This window comes from Parasteatoda tepidariorum, chromosome 9 (assembly GCF_043381705.1).
Source record: "Parasteatoda tepidariorum isolate YZ-2023 chromosome 9, CAS_Ptep_4.0, whole genome shotgun sequence".
NCBI classification, from domain to species: Eukaryota; Metazoa; Arthropoda; class Arachnida; order Araneae; family Theridiidae; genus Parasteatoda; species Parasteatoda tepidariorum.
Window position 1 is genome coordinate 15,014,471 of NC_092212.1, and position 17,565 is coordinate 15,032,035.

General features: G+C 30.9%; 1 protein-coding gene across 1 annotated transcript in view; it reads right to left on the reverse strand.

The window, feature by feature from the left end:
• The window catches only part of LOC122268416 (multidrug resistance-associated protein 1), a 27,545-nt gene extending 15,256 nt beyond the window's left edge, over nt 1-12,289 (reverse strand). The window contains exons 1-4 of the mRNA XM_043055690.2: nt 12,048-12,289; nt 9,883-10,062; nt 7,229-7,354; nt 5,607-5,744 (exon numbers count right to left, since the gene is read on the reverse strand). Of these exons, the coding sequence (XP_042911624.2) occupies nt 5,607-5,744; nt 7,229-7,354; nt 9,883-10,062; nt 12,048-12,080 (477 nt within the window). The 5' untranslated portion in view covers nt 12,081-12,289. The remainder of the gene's footprint in view (nt 1-5,606; nt 5,745-7,228; nt 7,355-9,882; nt 10,063-12,047) is intronic.
• Nucleotides 12,290-17,565: the final 5,276 nt, after the last annotated feature.

Sequence of the window (17,565 nt, forward strand, 5' to 3'; positions counted from 1 at the left end):
CATACCCTCCAACTTATGAAGATTTTGAAAATAATTCTTTCTAGTGGTAGCGAACCAAAGTAGAAATTTTTAAAGCAAATGGATCTCTCATAAAACTTTTATCAGAACTTAAGAATCTAGCCATATGGCCTGCACTTTTATAAGTAATAGTGGACAAGTTACGCTAAAATTAATTTTTTTTAAATATTAAGACATTAATTTTGCTACCGTCTGAAAAGAAGATTTCTGAAACTACGGAAATTCCGTAGCAGTTGGAGGGTATGCCTTACACCAGAAAGCACAAAATAATATTACTGCAATTAGAATGAAAACTAAAATTTTTTTTATTGAGAAGTAAAAATTTCAATGGAACCGTCTCATTGCAAAAAAACAAGCCCCCACACGGTTTCTTATAAGTAGTCTGCGCAGATTATTTAAAAAGCGAACCACTTGTGCGCATGAACCCAAATTCTATTTTAAAAGTACTTGAGAGAAATCTATCATATATATTTGAGAATTGAATCTGTAGTGGTTGACAAGTAAATAAAACAAACCAGTTATATTCATTAATTAAAAATTTTTAGACATATATTTGCTACCACTTTCTAATAGATTTCATATTAAGTGGTTCTTTCACTAATCGGACTGTCTACAAAAAAGCGTGTGAAGGCTTTCAGTTATGGGAGGCGTTGGTATAACCCAATCAATGCTAAAGTTCCATGTAGTCTTTTCGAAAAGATTAAAACTGGTAGCTCAATTGTTTCATCCTCCATATTTTTCTGGGAGAAACAAAACAGTCGCATTCAGAAAAATTTATTTAGAAATTTAAATAATATTTATGTAAGGATCCAGGCCTGAAAGTGGGACGATAAAGAGAAAATACTGGTAGAATAACTATTTCAATATTAGATATTATTCGGGAGGAGTTATAGTATTCTCAATAACAACAATTAACTGTAATGAAATTTTTCACGGCTATGAAGCAATTCAATATAAAAAATTGTATCCGTTAAAAAAAATTGCTAGTTATAGATTTTTATTATTCACGAAAAAAAAAAATAATTAAATTTATTAGATACCAATTTTTATTCTTTTTCGTCTCGATATATATCGGCTTTCAGCCCTGTTAGGATCTCATTATTGTGATACTGAATAACTAAAGTCAACGCTCGAAAATTTCCCATCAAACTAATTATCACTTTTCTCAAAAAGGGCTTTAAAATTAAATGTTGTATTTTCACAACTGTAGATTTAAATGGGTTAACCGGTTAACGCCCAGCGTCATATATTTTAGGACAGTTCCTTTTTTCAAAGACATTCATTGTGGTAGGAAACTTTTTTCAGTATTTTCCTTTATCTGGGTGTATTAAAAGATTCTCAGATACCACAATGATTTAGTTATTTCTGATTAGATCTACAATTCTAAGGAGCAAGTATTTTTTGATCTATCGAAGACTTTTAGAAAGACCTAACAGTAGAAAAACCAATTAATTTCGATAATATATTATACCACTTTTTGTATCATTTCAATTGATAAATTTGGGACAAAACGGGTTAATATATATTTTATCTAAAATTTTCAAAAATAAATAATTTACTCCTTTAACCTAAGGCTCCTATACTATCAGAGCTGACCTATCAAGCAATATTGGAGCAAACAAGTTCGCAAGTTAACGTTATTTTAGTATTCGTTATGTTATTACAGAAATGCCAACTGCTGCAACCACGCCAAAATAATTTAAAAAACGATAAATAACTACAAAGTGAATTTTGCAAATAGTTGACAATATTTGCTTGCTTTTAAAAATGTAAAGCATGTTTTAATTACTGTGAAGTGGTGAATTATATAAACCTACGCATTGTTTACAAATAGTGGTGGATTAAAATCTAATAACTCGAACTTAAGTAACCAAGAATTACAATTAATATACTACCACTTGAAAATATTTATTCGATGTGCTTATGCTAGCTCTTTGCTCCAACAATAAATGATAAGTCGGCCTGTCTAATTCAGGGGCTCTACTTTAACCCATTTACGGCCCACAACGTCGCACGCCGTCCAAGTTTCTTGCAAAAAGATTAAATCTGCTAACTCATGTCTATTTTTTAAAAAAATTATTTCAGTGAAACAAAAACATTCGTATCTGTCAAGGTATATTAATATTAAAGAAGCTTTATTTAGAAATATTAGAAATGACGAAAAAACGGCGTATTGGATCAAAGTATCATTCACCAATTCATCGATTCATTATGGCATATTAATGTATTTTTATCGATTCATAATTAAGCATTAACATATTTCTATGTATATAACATTAACTTTATCATTTTTAAATTCCATAACGGGGAAAATAGTCTCTGTGCAAAGTGAAGTTGTGCTTGAAAAACTTTTCTTGGGGGAGAAGGAGATCCAAAGAAGTTAGCAGTTTAGTTTTCTGACAATCAGCACACTTCGATGGCTATCTTTCTGAATAGTAGACTGAACTTTTAGAAATAATAGCCATCCGCACATTTCACGCACCTTGGTGAACCATTGCATTTACAAGTGTTATTCAAAATATTGGAAGCACTTCTAAATACTAACCCTACGTAAACAATCTTTCATTCAGCAACTAAAGTTTTGGAAAAACTTACATGACAAAACTCTTGACACAATTTAAACGAAAATGCTTGAAGATAATAGAGAGGATAGCATTTTTACCCTTGCTAAGTCTGGATCTATCAAAGTGTATAAATAATCCTTTTAATAATTCTCCTATAAAAATAATTTTTTTTAGCTGAAACATCACTAAAATTGATATAGTGCAGATAATTCTGGTTTTATAAAATAATTTTATTTTCATATTTAAAGTGGTAGCGAAACTGGTGTTATTTCATTAAACTTTTTGAATGATAATAAAAAATATTAAAAAGTCTGACCACGCACTTACAAATAAAATATTACAATAAATATATAAAACTATATATAGTATAAAATTATAATAGTCTTTCTGAAGGCGAATTTCACACTGGTCAATAAGTAAATATATTTTTTAATAATAATGTTTCTCGATATATTATATTTAAGAATACTTTTCCAATATATATTTAAGAATACTTTTTTATTTATAGTTGATGTTTGAAAAGAAATCAACTATTAATTTCATACATTCATTTCGGCCAATGTTAATTTTTTGCTTGCCTAAAAAGGAAACCAATTCTGAAAGCTTAAAGCTTGATATTTCATATTGTGTTTCAGTGTCTATAACTAACATCGGGATTGGGTACTGGGTCGATGATTCGAATCACAATCTGGCAACTTGATTCGAATCAATTATTTTAAACGAAATAGATTTCAATCATAATAAATAATTGCTTCTTAAATTAGAATTAGCTTTGTTTCACAGTGATGCTATGTTATACATAGTTAAAAATTTCTTGTAAAACCTAAGATATTCTTACGCTTTCATTATTAAGAACTTAAGATTGGATTTTAAAAATTTAAAAATTCGATGAATTCAGAAGAAAATAATTTTAAAAAAAAATTCATTTGTAGTTCTTAAAATTTACCATAGTTACAAGTTTGTATAGCAATTAGCAACACATACAATATAACTATATGAAAGATATAATAAGTATATTTATTTACTTGAAAGTATAGTTATTTATATTTATTAAGTAATAATTTTTTTTCTATCGACATTAGTTAAAAGAAAAATAATGATAAGAAAGTAAACTTTTTTCAAATTTTTTACAATTTCGAATTTTTTTTTTATGAAGCATTTGATTTGGATTACGTGACTCACAATTAAGTCGTTTAAGTCATATTACTCGAATCATTGATTCAAATCACTGACTCGAATCATGTGACTCAGATTCCTGATTCAAATCATATGATTCGGATTACTGATTCATACGATTTGGGTTACTATTCGAATCAAGTGATTCATATCAAAGATTCAAATCATGTGATTCAGATCAATGATTCGAATTAAGTGATCAAAGTCAAATGATTCAAATTACTGACTCAAATCATGTGAACTCTATTATTCATGTTTTACTTTTAAATCACTGAATTCAAAACATCCTTCTCTGAATCTTTCTACACGAATAGGGTGATCATTATAACATTGCAAATCAAAATTTGACTGTTGTTCAGTAGCTTCAGAATATAAGAAAACAAAATTAGTGAGAGAAGCTTAATGACCACACTAGTTTCACTTTTTCTTATTGGCGAATTACATACATTTTCAGAGCTGTAACTTATTGTTTCTGGTCTAAACCTCTTCGTAACGGGCAAGTCATTAATGCGATTGTACCAAATCAGAATAGAAAAAAATAGTAGAAAACTGTAGGTTAAAAATAGCCATGGCTAATTTAATATACTTATTTTTATTACATATCTGATAAATGTTAGTTCAAAGTGAACCTACACAATTTTTTCAGGCTAATTAGTAATGAATTAAATAAATTAATCTATTATCAACCACCCACAAATAAATTAATAAAAAAAATAGTTTTGTTTCTCAATTTACCTTTTTTTTTCCTGATTGTCTTCACCCTGAAACTGCATGCATGGCTTGCCAGTCTCGAAGAGTTAATTCTAACAAATAATTTTGAATTTCCTTCTCTTCAAAAAATATTAAAAAACTGATGAAGAAAAAAAACTCTCCAGCAGAAATGATTAATACAGCTAAAAATAAAATATTCGCTTTTATCGCGGACAAAGCGATGCCAACTTCACCAGAATCGCCAAAATATTTCAATATACGGTAGCCTATTGACGGTAGCCAACCTACGAATTAAAATTTGCAAATTTTTGGTTGACTTCGCCAATTTTTTAGAACGGGAAAGAGCGTTCGCCTTCCAATGAGGTGATCCGGGTTCTAATCCCAGTGATGAGAGGCCGATACGAATTCCGCATCCAGCTTGCATCGACCACAGTGCTGACATAAAAATATCCTCATTGGTAGACGGATCACGGGTTAGAGTCCCCTTCATGTCAGACAATCCGCGGGAAGTTTTCGCATTTTTCCTCACCATGGTACGCAAATGCTGGTTAGTTCCATCAAAAAGTCCTCCCCAAAGGAAAGTTTCTCCTAAACCTTTATCCAGAATTGTCGATGTATTCCGGATTGGGTTTAAAATTACAGTTGAACATAAGTAGTTGTAAACCCAAAGATTGGGTTGACTGCTCAACGACAGTTATAAAATATAATAAAATGCTTTAAAAGGCTCATCACGACTTAGCTCTAACAAAGGGACGTATCATATAAGCCATTGGGATAAGCCATAAAAACCTTATGTATCGAACTTACTAAATTAAGAATCATACATTGAAAGACTACCACACCAAAATATGTATCCGCTGTCCGGAGCAAGTTGGCATCTCCGTATAAGGCATTTATGAAGGAGCTCTAAGTATTTTCTTTATAAAATTTGTTATTTCACACAGGATATATTCGCATACTCTTTTGCTCAAAAATATTATTGTTTAACTATAAATTTCTAAACCCCTTATTACGAAACTTATCACTGAAATGTAACATATGTAATGTAAACATATCACTCTACAGGTCACTAAACTGTATCTTTACCTTGAAACTGTTTCTTTTTTCTTTATAAGTGAACAGTTAAATGGTACTTACAAAATAAAAATAATCTAATATTGCTGATCTCTGTAACACAATGCCGCACAGTGTTAACACGAGCCAGAAAACTGATAGAGCATATGAAGTAGCCACTCCACACATCTTATGTCGAAGCATAAGCTTTATGGTTAAGATCTGAAACACAAATAAGCCGTATAAGGTGACTGAACTTAGTGAGTTAACATTGCTTCGAAAAATTATTAAAATAAGTCTCAAGTTAAATATGATTAAGATTACTAACTATACGCTTACCTAATTTTAAACACTTTTAGGGCAGCAATCACGCGTCTTTGTCCCACCCTCTGCGTTTAGAGTCCACCCCCCGACTACTAAATTTGAAACAAAGCGCAAATTCCTTTTAAACTTGTTTATTTTACTTTTAATTAATATTTAATAATCAATTGTAATCAATAACCATATTCACTAATACAACAATAGAGCACAGCGAATATTCCTGGTTGACGAGTTATCTCGTCCGTCGCAATGAAAGAGTTACTAAACACAGTGGCGCGACAGCCCATAGAGAGTCAAGGTCTACTGTGCCGACCTCAGCTTTCCTGACCTTGGGCTCTGTGGTTCAGGAGCAGATGTTCCGGTTAGAAGGTCGGCCGAGCGCGGAACCCCCAGTGTTTAGTTCCCAAGCATGCTTTTTACTCTATCTATCGATCGAATCAATCTATCGATCTCAATCAATCTATCGAAATGATGAAAGGCTGAGTCGACCTTGCCAGGCCCGAACTCGTTAATTTTACTTTAAAAAATAATAATCAATTGTAATCAATAACTATATTCAGTAATACAGCAATAGAGCACAGAGAATATTCTTGGTTGAGGAATTATCTCGTCCGTCGCACTGAAAGAGTTAAAGGATGTGAAAATAAGATTTAAATAAGTTAAGAATTATTGGAATAGTCAATTTTACGCTTGAATCGTTGTTATTAAAAATATGAATGTAAACCTTGATAAATTTAATATTTTAGACATTTAATACCATAAACTTGCATGGCCATTGAAGGATATAAAAATGAGTCTTAAATGTTGAATATTATAGAGGTTGCAAATTATTTACATTGCTTTCGAGGGCTAAAAAAATAAGCTTAATATGTTGGATATTTAAAGCTATAAATTTACATTGATTTCTAAAAATATTAAAATGTGTCTTTAATGTTGAGTTGTTGTCCTCCTACATCAGAAAGCCTCTACACGGTTTTTAATAAGTAGTCTGCGCAGACTATTTAAAAAGTGAACCAGTTTTGCGCATGAACCCAAATTTTTTTTTAAAAGTAATTGAGAAAAATTTATCATATATATTTGAGAATTTAATCTGTAGTGCTTGACAAGTGAATAAGACAAACCAATCATATTCATAATTTAAACAAATTTTTAGACGTATATTTGCTACCACTTTCTTATTTTTACTAGATTTTGTATTAAGTGGCTCTTTCATTAACTGGTTTACCTTCGAATCTGCTGCTCTCAGTCTATAAGTCTAACCTATCTTATAATGGTCCAATCAAACTACATATAAGAAATCGTGTGGAGGCTTTCAAAAGCGTTGTCATTACGGAGGTTATAAACTGAAAGTTTATTTATTTAAAGAAGATGAAAATTTCACTTACAAAAAGAAGAATTTTAGAAGATGAAGCTACGAACGAGGAATGAGGAACACCGACATCTGAGATTTTCAAATGAATATTTGTACTACACTGAATTATGCTCACAATCAGAAGGCTAAATGACAACACCTGTGAATGATAAATTGAAATAAAAATAGAAGCTCTTAATGTGTTAATAAAAATAGAATGCAGGAAAAGAAGAAGGGGTGAAAATTCTATTTGTTTCATAAACCGTAAATTAAACACTAAGAATGGTCTTTTCACACAAACAGAATTTCCTATTTGAAGATCACAAAGGGTTTACCTGTATGTCCATTTTTTTGCAAACATGACGATTGAATCTACGGCTGTTTCTTTCTGAAAACTTTATTTTTATTTTATAACCGTCGTTGAACAGCAGACCCAATTTCGGATTTACGACTACTAATGTTCAACTCCGTAGCCTTGTTATTTTGAACCCACTCCAGAAGACAAGGGAACTCCTGGATCATGTATAAAGAGAAACTTGCCTTCATGGAGGACTTTTTGATGGAACTAACCCTCATTTGCGTTACATGAAGAGGAAAACCACGAAAACCACCCATGATTAGCCAAACGGCAAAGGGATTCTAACCCATGATCTGCCTACCACTGACAATATTTTGCGTCAGCACTGAGGTCGGTGCGAGCCGGGGGTTGAATTCGTACCGAACGGCCTTCGCTGGGATTCGAAACCCCGTTCACCTCATTGGAAGGCGTACACTCTATCGCCTGAGCCACCACGACTCCTTTTTGCCTCCGAAGAGGACTTTTGATGGAACTACAAGGGGACTCTAACCCATGATTCGTCTACCACTAAGGGTATTTTACGGCAGCACTGTGGTCTGTACAAGCCATTTGTGTAATTCGTATCAACCAGCCATTACTGATATTCGAACTCGGTTCACCGCATTGCAAGGCGAACGCTCTATCCCCCCAATCGCTACCGATGACAATCAGTTCTTCCCAAGAATTATTACACAGTGCAGATGTATAAGTGAAAAACGATGCCCCGTTTAAACGCTTGAGGAATCATCATTCCTGTTCATCGAGCTGTTATGGCATCGGGCTGAAATTTTTAAATTAATTTGGTGAAACATTTCTCTTGTTCTTATACCAAAATATTTCATGTCTATATATTTCCTAATCGGCCAACAAGAATACTTAAGGGGGGGGGGAACAGACGACTTCAAGATATCCTACAAAACGTCTTTTGTGGCAACTGCATACCTGCTATATCCCCTTAAAAATAACGAACCACTTCATCTGTCAAACCATTGCAGTGGCAAAAAGATGTGAAAACCAATATTAATAAGCCATCACCACTGATAACATAGAACGAAATCTTTACGACACTAGTGTCCCCATATAGGAAGCTAAACATCAAAACTTACAGTTTTTAAAAGTTTTTTGAGAAATCTGAGTTGCGAGTATTTTATAAAAACCTCTGCATTTTGAATGTATCTCAGAAAAATGAAAGACGAGGAGGCGGAAAAATGAACAAATCAGAGTATTGTGAACACTACTGACTCCTAAATGTTACGGGAATTTCGGTGAGGAAATTATTGATTAAAGAGGTTTTGGGGGAAAAACGAAACTCGTTTTTCGAACTTTATTATTATTATTTTTTTTAAAACATGTAGTTTCTTGATCTTCACAAATATTAGGAAAATTATTACGTATACAGAAGTCAGATATGTGCAAGATAATTTTTACCTAACTTAAAGTGTTGCAAAATGACGGAATACTTCAAATTGCTTTAATAAATGTCTCGCTACAACTTGAATATTTTGGATGAACTTTTGAGAGTTCCGCTCTTCAAGTGTTGAAACATGTTAACTCTTTGACGCAAATTTTTATTAAACATATTTTTCATAATTGTTTCATTATTTTGTATTAATTTAGGTCGAAATAATTGAAAAATATTGTTAATGAAAATAATATATATTAGCAGTTTGCTAATTTATGAAATACAACATAAAATACTGATGCCCTTTTTCTGCGTTAAAGGGAAAACTTCCCAAACACGGCTCAATTCTAAATAATAATTTTCCAATTTTGTACTGATTTACAGTTACTTAGATCGAAGAGAAACAGTTATTCATCAGTGAAATTTCTTTAATTCACAAAATCAATTATTGGTAAATTTTTGAATATGAATAAGGGAAAAAAATTTCAAACAGCTCTTTTTGGATTTTATATTTTAATATAAATATAATTTCGATAATATAACAGATTTTTTAATAGCCGTGAGACTGTTTTTATTGCTAATTTTAAAAAAAATACCGGTGTCCCATCGGCGTCAAATGGTTAATGGCATCGATATGGTGTCAATTTATGATTAAGAAGTAGCAGCAATCCTACAATTATCTATGCAATTACGGATAATTTTCTTGAGTTTTTTTTTCTTTTTATCTTCAGCCCTGAAGCCACAGAACTGGTGATTAACCGGAATTTTTTAAATGCATAATCTTTTTCATATTATTTCTTGCCAGCAAAATCAATGACAGGAGAACAATATTAATTTGACTATTAAAATAATTTTTACACTGAGCCCTTTTCATATTGCCATATTATTTTACCCAATTTTCATTTTTATCACTCTCAACAAATAATGGTATATTTAAAATGATGCTTACCAGTTTTGAAATATTCAGCCATGTCCACGGTAGTGGATTCAGGCTTTTTCGTTTTCTTAATCGCCATATGCAGTTGATGAATATAAAACTGAAAATTGCAGCTGGAATAATTACAAATATGACATCTTGAAAACAACTTGAAAAATCTGGTACCTGCGAATTCCATGTTTGATCCAAATCCTGAAGGAGATTTCAGGTTACTATACATCACTTAAAGAACGAGAAAATGTTAACTATTTTAAAAAAATTTTGGAGGATGAAAGTTCTCAATACGTTTAACCCTTTCGCGAAGACTGTCACACGTACATGCCAGCAAGAAACGCACTCACATCCCGACCAACACGCCGGTGTGCCAGAGCGTTTTAACGTTCACCCCCGGCCGTCACTCATCTGTGCCAGTGTCTTGGAACGTTTTAATAAACTAAATTCTGCCAGAAGAAGGCATTGTATGTCCATATGGTTTCATATACATGTAGATTTGACCTTCTATCAAATGAGAGTAGTATGACTCACATACACGTGGTTTTTAGGGGAAAGGAGGAGAAAGAAGTGTTTTATGACGGCTCATTATATTCGCGCGTGGTATTTGTTTACAGTAAACAGGGGAGGTTGTTTCCTTTTTCGCAACAGCGTTATGTATTTCGATTTACAGTCCAGTTTTTAGTGCAATGTTAGTGTTTTGAAAAAAGAATTTTAAGTCATATATTTACTTTTCAGATATATAATGTTAAAAGGTATTAAATGGTAAGTACATAATGAAAATAAAATGTGTAAAATATATATTTAAACAAGAAATGACATAAGTAAATAAAATATCTATAGAAATATATATAAAGTAGATATCATTTAAATACTCTGCAGAACATTATCAAACAACTAGTTGATATTTCGGCTATTTCATGGATTTAGGCTTAATAGCAAAAAACCCTCCGGCCCTGAACACAAAGAATACAGAGGGGAGGACCCTCCCCTCTATATTCTTTGACGGAGTTACGATTTCTCCCTAGCTTTACTTCTTCTCCCCTTTATATTCTTTGCCTGAACAGACACTCGCGAGAGAGACTACCGGCCTCAGCGATAATCGCACGTTTGCGCTTCCCGTCGCGAAAGGGTTTCCGTTTAACACGTTCACGCCGGGGTGACCTACCGGTGGGTCACGCTAGATTGTCTTATCTTGGCAGCACACGGGAGTAAAAACTGGTAACAATAAATTTCAATTTTTAGTTTTTTTCCGGGAATAATAAAAATTCATAACTACCAATTGTTTTTAACGGATGCAATTTTTATATTGAATTGCTTCTTCGCCGAGATAAATTTCCTTACAATGAATTGTTATTGTTGAGAATAGTTTAATTCCTCCCGATTATTATCTAATATTGAAATAGTTCTTCTACCAGTATTTTCACTTTTCACGGCGTGAACCCGTAAATACACTTTCATTTGGTTCTTAGGATAGGTAACATAATTACACTGTTAATAACAGAAAATAATTTAAGAAGTTCTCCTTTGCCAAATGTTATAAAATAACGATAATATAACATCAGAAATTTAAAAGAAAAAAATTTTACCTTTTAAGAAAACAAACTTACATTTTATTAATAAGTTCATAGTTAAATTTTATTAAAAACTGAAATATAATAAAACAATTATAGAATAAAATTTACAATGCGAATGAAAATATATAGGTAAGATACGATAAAAAAATTTATACCAATTTACTAGGGTAACATTTTGTTTTAAATTTCACCAAATCTTCGGCATTCTATGATAAAGTTAAAGTTAAAAACACTGGATTTAAAATGTTCATCAGCTTATATTTGTGTTAAATAAAGTTCAAAATGGAGTAGAAATAGAAGACTTATACCCATTCCTAAACTAAGAGATGAGACTAATTAAAAAAGAAAGAAAAATAGTTTTAAGAAAAATCAATTTAGGATGAGTTCTCGAGCCATTCGTTTAGTTATTTGCATTAGTTGCACGAGTTGCTACCCCCTAGTTTAAATGATTTAATAGTTTTTTTAAGGATTAGAACAAATAAGATAATAATTATAAAAATTTGGTATCAGTAATAAATAGTCATCATTTCATATTTGAGTCAGTTTTGCTTAGATAGATTTTTTTAAAACATGATCTATTGCAACTAAAAAAATATTATCCTAACTTACCCAAAATTTGTCTTGACAAAATCGATCCTTCATACTTTGTTAATCAGATTTTTTGTATCTTAACACTTTCTGATTGTCAATAAATACGGTGTTTTTACATGTCTTTTATAAACGTAATAATAATCTTTCACTATCAGCACCGTTTTTAAAAGACTCGACTTAGCATGTTTTGATTTGTTCAGCGCACGCGTAAGTCAAAGAGGAGTCTCACAAATATATCCTTTCTCGTTTCAACTCGTATCTAGTTGATTATAAACAAAAAAAAAACTGATTAATTTTGCCTCTCCTAGATATTATCTATTGAGAAAACAATTGATATGGACAAGAAAATGAAAAGTTGTGACTGTAGCGAATGAATGAAATTGAAGCAACTCTTAATAGAAGAGATAAAGTCGATTTACAAAACATTGTGTAACTTTGTCTTTTGTAAATTTCTTCAGTTATCAACAATATAGATTTTTTTTTTCCATTTCCTGCTTATGACATAAATAAAAGCAAGCATGAATTAATATGAAACTAACAAAGCAACTAAAAATATTTTTTCTTTAAATAAAAAAAAAAATTAAAAAGGATCTTACGATTTAGTTATTTGCAATTATAATTTTATTAAATTGCGCTTTATAAGCAATTTCTCTTCAAAAGTGTAATAAAATTCTTAAACATGCGCTTTTCTTTTTTTTTTTTTCCTTTCATTTTCACTTATTGACCCTTTGCGCTCTGATGTCTCCACTGAGGCACCATCAACAGTCACCACTTTAAATTTAAGAATTTCACACCTTATTTATTAGTAACCACATTCAGACCTGCCAACTTTTAATCCCTTCCATTACCATTTTTCCCAGTGGTATTAAAATGGAATTAAAACTTCAATTTTAAGCAAGCAAATACGTTGTTTTTGAAAAAAATTAAGTTGACAACCAATGATAGTAACGCATATTAATATATAAGCTTAATTTTTGTAAGAATAGTGGTGATCAAAATCATTTAAAAATTAAATTTATAAAAGAAAAAATAGTATATATTCACTACCACTTTAAATATGAAAAAAAAATCTCCCGCAAAATCCGGGAGAGTTGGCAGGTATGCACATTAATTTTGAAATTATATTATAGTACTAAATTGCGTATTTTAAATGCTGTGGTGCAGATATTAGATCAAACAGCATCTAAAATTTCTCCGAGTGCAAAGGGAAATTTGAAAGAAGCCTTTTCAACCCATTAATAACTAGGCTCAAAATGTGGTCTACAATTACAGGAATATAAATGCATGCCTGCCAAGTTTTACGCATTTGGTGTAAAATTTTATTTCTGTGTATAAAGTGGTAGTAAAATGTATGCTTTAGATATATTCCTTGCATTTATAAACTTAATTTATAATATTTTTGATCCACCACTATTTTTAAATAAATTAACCATACATAATAATATGTAATACTATTGTATCCCTTCCATTATCATTTTTCCCAGTGGTATTAAAATGAATTTAAAACTTCACTTTTAAGCAAACAAATACGTTGTATTTGAGAAAACTTAAATTGACAACCATGATAGTAACGCATATTAATATATGTACTTAATTTTTGTAAGAATAGTGGTGAACAAAATCATTCAAAAACTAAGTTTATAAAAGAAAAAATAGTATATATTTACTACCACTTTAAATATGAAAATAAAATCTTCCGGAAGAGTTGGCAGGTATGCTATTGTAGTAATCCACATAAGATTCTTTAACCCCTTAGGGACGGGTGATTCAGAAAAGCATTCGTACAAAATCAGAATCAAGTTGCAATTAAATAAAAAACGGTAACTTAAATGTAGTCGTTACTAATTTGACAGACTTACTTTGCTTTTATTTTAATTATTGTTAGTTTAATCATATATATAATCAATGTTAATTCAACGTATAACTAAATAGTTTTATTTTGAACAAAGTAATGGTGAATTAAATAAATTAAAAAATTATAACTCCGCCTACAAATAAACTGCTAAAGAAATACTTTGATTACCAGTTTTATCTTCTTACCCTGATTGATACGGTTTTTTGCTGTCACGTATTTGTGACAGTCGGCGCGAAAGGGTTAAAATACAGCGATTGTTTCTGCTAAAAATTGTAAGTTAAATTTCATTTTACTACCACTGGGGAAAATCATCCTTCAAAGGATTATAAGTTGGCACGTATATAAATGGTACTACATATCTGCTTAGGCCAAGTGAATATTTCATTCTGTTGTATATCACTTACGCTTTAAAAATACACTAATAGTTGACATCAAATCCGAATATAAATATTTATATTTCGAATAAAATGTGGTAGATTGAACTATTTTTCTGGAAAATAAATCTCAAAAGAATGACATAACTGTACTATCACTTTTTTCTTCTTTTAAGAAAAAAATCGTCCTCTTAAAATTACGCTAAGCACAAATGGGTTAACAACCATTAAAAAACTATTTACTCATTTTTTAAGTACCACTACTTAGAACTTCAGATAATGTATGATAGATGTTGTATATAATATTTATGCATAACAATGAAAAAAGAAAAAAATAATATTAAAAATGATAAATACCCAAAAAGAAGGGGGGAAATTAATAAAATCCAGAAAATAAAAGATATAATCTTTTCATCAGCTCACACGATTATAACCGCAAAAAGGAATGCTTTCTAATATTGTATCAATAAAGACAAAGCGAAGTATATCAATACAATAGTGTGAGGAGCTCTCAAAAAAAAATTTGAAACAAATAAAATAGAACACCTAAGATTAAAATATCGCGTCAAAACAGAATATAAAATGGAAAGAAAAAGAAAACAGAACAAAGCATAAAACAAAATCTATAAAGCAAGTAGCAAATTCAAATGAACTTACGAAAATGGGAAATTTTTTAAGAATGATTTAAAATATTTTCGTAACAAGATTGCCAGATTACAAAATATGAAAACAGAAGACAAATTGAGGTAAAAGTGTAAATAGAACGGTTTTGTTTATAGAGCGTTTTGAGTGCAGTACTAAAGTGCTATTGTTAGTTACCAAAGATGGGCCCGAAAATGGATGTGCGCAAGGTAATATTATACTGGATAATTTAAAGAAGTTGAAAATTAATTTCAGGAGAGATATATTAAGCTTAAAATATAAAATGTAATTAAGTTTTTAAAAGACACTGGTCTCTAGCAGCTAAATATCAAGTTAAGATATATTTACCTCTCAGATATACTACTACTTATTCAAGGCACTCTAAAAACATGCACAGCTTAAAACTTGTAACTTTTAGAGATGACATTAAAAGAAGTGCAAAATCTGACTTTATTGTCAATTTGCAACTGAAATTTTATTTTCTTCAAAAAATTGCATTTCATAAAGCAGTATCTTCAATTCCAGTGAACACAAAAAACAAAAAAAAACAAGAGATATATAACTTTATCAAAATTTCTTAGAATGCATTTATATACCTGCCACTCTTCCGGATTTTCCTTAAGATTTTATTTTCATATTTAAAGTGGTAGCAATACTCAGCTTATTCCAATTCTTTTGAATTATAATGATAATTATAAATGAGTCTGACCACCACTACATATAAATAATTACAATAAATATATAAAAGCATAATGATCCTTCCGCATACCCTCCAACTGCTACGGAATTTCCGTAGTTTCAGAAATCTTCTTTTCTAACGGTAGCAAAATTAATGTCTTAATATTTAAAAAAAATTAATTTTAGCGTAACTTATCCACTATTACTTATAAAAGTGCAGGCCATTCTTAAGTTCTGATAAAAGTTTTATGAGAGATCCATTTGCTTTAAAAATTTCTACTTTGGTTCGCTACCACTAGAAAGAATTATTTTCAAAATCCTCATAAGTTGGAGGGTATGCTTCCGTAAGCGAATTTCAACGGGATCAAAATATAAATATATTTCTGAATCATATTGTTTATCGTATATTGTTTTACAGCCAATCTAATCCATTCTCGGAAAGAGTGAAAGTTGGCAGGTATGCATTGCATTTATTTTCTTTTTCTTTAGGAAGTTTAAATTGTAAAGCAGGTGTGGTCAACACTGTGCACCGCTTTTAGTGTAAAAAATCTTGTATGTGGCAATTATTAATAGAAATTTTGTGTCAAGTCAACATGTGCTACCGTGTTAATATTGTTCATTGAATACGTACAGTAACTTTCTTTCCAGATTAAATAAAGCTATAAGACGGTAGTCAAAACTGGTAGCCTACCTATTTTTATAGCAGCTTATTTGTGGGCGGGAGAATAATAGTTTGCCTTACTTAATTCACCACTACTTAGTTCGAATTAAAAAATTGCATAGTTACACTCTTAACACTTACGGATTGGATGAGTTAAAAGATTTAAAGTGAAAGCAGAAATAAGTCTGCCAAATTAGCTAAGTTTAGACTTAAGCCACCGCTTTTTATTTTTTACTATCCTAATTCTGATTCCATACGAATACATTAATGACTCGCCCGTCCCGAAAAGGCTAAAGATATGTTTATAGTTAAATTGAACAAAAAAATTTTGATAGCTCTAATATGAACATGGTCATTTAGCACATTTTAAATCACATATACTAAGATCAAAACAATAAATAACAAATCGACTATAATCTAAGATTGAACACGGGCTAGCCATATGGAGAGACAGTATACTTGATTCGATAGCATGCTAATGGCGTAAATTATTAAGAACTTATTATTGCTAAAAGAACAAGCGAAAGCTTCCAGATTCGCTTGAGAAACGGATTTGGATAGTAAGTTATAAAGCTGTTAAGTACTAAAGAAATAACTTTTTCTAAAAAAAAAATTACCAGTTTTTTTACAGTTTATATTTTATCGTATTATATAAATTGACTTCATTCTCGTTGTTTCTTGCTTCTATTTTTCCGAGAACGAAATATAGATTAAAGGTTATTCTGCCGTTAGAAACGGAGAATAGCTGGAATTTGAATTGAAGGAAGCACTTTACCGTTTCTCGCCGATTGTCACAAAAACGTGCCAGCACAAAACTGTATCAATCAGGGTGAAAATATAAAACTGGTAACCAAAGTAGAGTTCTGTAGCACTTTATTTGTGGGCGGGGTTATAATTGTTTGATATACTTTCACAATTACTTTGTATAAAATAAAAGTATTTAGTTATACTTTGAACTAACATTGATTATATATATAATTAAAGTAAAAGCAAAGTCCGTCAAACTGGCAACGACTACATTTAAGTTATCGTTTTTTATTTTGTTACATTCTCTCTTTGTACGAATGCTTTTCTGAATCACCCGTCCCAAAGGGGTTAAGATTCTAACATTTTTTATTTTCGAAAACCTCAGATGGTTTAGTACAAGAAGCTAAGAGGATGTAGCCAACGCCTCCTATAACTGAAAGCCTCCACACGGTTTTCTGTAGGTAGCAACCAGTATTCTAAAAATACTCAGTAAACGCCTCGACAAATATTGCAATCTAAAAACAAAATAATGTTTGTTCGTAAGTACTTTTTTTACTTACTTACTTTTATTTACAAAAA